Here is a 2,269-nt window from a genome sequence, read left to right as displayed (position 1 = left end):
ACTAATGCTGATTCATTAAATGTCACTTAGGGGCTGTTCACGTGAGCAAGGGTAGCTGGGATTCAACAATGCGTTAAATCAATTAGGCAATTGGAAAATCACAAAACCTTTAAAATGGAAACAAATAATTTAGCCTGAATGTAAAATTTTAAGTAAAATGATTTATGACGCTTAAGAAACGGTTTAAGTTTTGAGCTTGAAGTTTTGACTCCTTTCATTTACTCAAGATCATTTCAAGCCTCGCTGAATCACTGCTACCCGGCTCATATAAACAGCCCTAAATCTGCAAAGCAATTGATTCTGTATATTCAAATGATTTCTGCGTGCATTTAGCAAACTTGTGCCTTGTTCAAACATCGAAATTTACGTCAACCGAAAGCATTTAAAACAAAAGATAAAGAGGAAGTTCATTTCATTTTCTTTTGTTAGTAATGCGTTCGGTGAATGTAAAGTTCGAAGCTTGAAACAGGACTCAGTGACGTAATTGGGCTTTGAGACGGAAGTGAGTTTTTGTCTCAAATCACAAGCCATGTCAATACTTGATTGAATGATTGGCTCAGTCAAATAAATTTGCACATGTATTTGAGTCAAACTCCATTCGTCAAGGTTTACAGTTTCAGTCAACATTAACTGATGAAGAAATATGAGTTCAAACACATCGGGAAAAGATTCTTCCAAAGAAGACATGACAGAGGCAACAGCTACGGTTTCTGCAAGCAGTTTACGGTTTGAAACAGAGAATTACATTAAATTCCGTTTCTCGTCATGCAGTGTACCAATAGGTGAAGAACAATCAGCAGCATCCACAAGCCACACACCTTACCGTTATATTCAGTTTCTTAAAGAAATAATTGAGAATGCACCACACAAAAAGGTAACGTTATCCATAATCTATAAAGATATCATCGAAATGTTTCCTGTTTATGCAACTGCTCCACCCTGTTGGTATGCTCACGTTAAAGAAGTCTTAAGACACTTTGACTGTTTTGTTGAAATACATCGGATATCGAGTGATAAAGATAGCGAACGTTACTGGACAATAGATCCGGACTACCGTGAAAGTATTAGTTGCATCCATAGTGTTTCACAAGAAGTGGAGAATGCGCAACGGGTGCCATCTTATGAAAGACCAACTTGCAATTACATTAAACTAATCCAGATGGCAATCATGAGTTCATCACGTAGTAAAATGACATGGCATCAAATTTGTGACTATGTGCAGGATAACTTCCCTTACTTCATCGATTGTGGATTTGATTGGCGTAAAGCGATTAACATAGCTTTATCTAGGAACGACAAGTTTGTTAAAATAGTTCGGAAAGATAAAGTCAATTGGCATTTCTGGAAAATGAACCCGAGTTTATGTTATATCACTGGCGAAACGTATGACAGTTTTAATTTACGTAGACCAAGCAGATTCATTAGAGGGAATGAAATAAGAGCGCCAGCCTCCATTGCACCGTCCGAGACAAACTTCCAGACATTAAATGAAAGACCAATTGAAGTTAATCCGGTTCTTAACAAAAACATAGCTACTTCATCAGCCTCCAAAAAATCAAATTCCCGCAAAAGAGCAAATCTCATTAATGATAGTCTTCCGACTTTATCGAATTCTTTGTTAGCCTCTATACCCTCCATACCCTTTATACCAAAACTAATTCCTTCTACGTATGAAAGCCAGGACAGTACAAACAATACTGTACAGTGTTCATCCGCCTCTGTAGCTACACAACAATATAAACCTTTTAAAGCCCCTATATGTCAGCCTATTACATGCATTCCTGAACAGTATAAAAAGCCATCAGCAAATTATAGAGAATCATTAGATGACGAAGAAGACCCATTTTACACTAGATAAAAATTCAGGGTGGAAAATCTTCATGAAATTCTGTGACTTTAAACAGAAATAGAAAACACATGAAGACATTCGCACGACGATTTGTGATAAATCCTTAAATCTTATGTTTGTACGTTAATTTTCCATAGGCTGATCTTCGCTATTGCTTATTTGAAATAAATTTGTTTTTATAAAGTGTTTTTTTTTCATTCTTAAAAAGAACATTCCTAAAAACTAACCGTTATAGGTTGATCCTTTAGTATGTTTATGCTAGTTGAATTCTGTTAGTATTTACAAAATTCATATAAGTTACGATTGAACTTTTTGTGACATAGACATTTTAGAGGACCTATAAACAAATGAAAACATCCAAGTTACACGGAGCTTCTATAAAACTATGTGAAATAGATAAAAACAGCAAAAAAATACTTT

General features: G+C 35.4%; 1 protein-coding gene across 1 annotated transcript; it reads left to right on the top strand.

Annotated features, from left to right (window-relative positions):
* The first annotated feature begins 644 nt into the window (after positions 1–644).
* Positions 645–1,858, top strand: LOC124438640 (forkhead box protein G1-like). The gene has a single exon (XM_046988814.1). The coding sequence runs from the start codon at positions 686–688 to the stop codon at positions 1,856–1,858; it is 1,173 nt and encodes a 390-aa protein (XP_046844770.1). The 5' UTR covers positions 645–685.
* Positions 1,859–2,269: the final 411 nt, after the last annotated feature.

The sequence above is a fragment of the Xenia sp. Carnegie-2017 genome, unplaced genomic scaffold (assembly GCF_021976095.1).
Source record: "Xenia sp. Carnegie-2017 unplaced genomic scaffold, XeniaSp_v1 HiC_scaffold_19, whole genome shotgun sequence".
Taxonomy (NCBI): Eukaryota; Metazoa; Cnidaria; class Anthozoa; order Malacalcyonacea; family Xeniidae; genus Xenia; species Xenia sp. Carnegie-2017.
This window is presented reverse-complemented; position numbering and strand designations above follow the sequence as displayed.

Bases quoted from the DNA above. Each gene is read 5' to 3' on its own strand.
- LOC124438640 (XM_046988814.1), top strand. From the start codon at position 686: ATGACAGAGGCAACAGCTACGGTTTCTGCAAGCAGTTTACGGTTTGAA.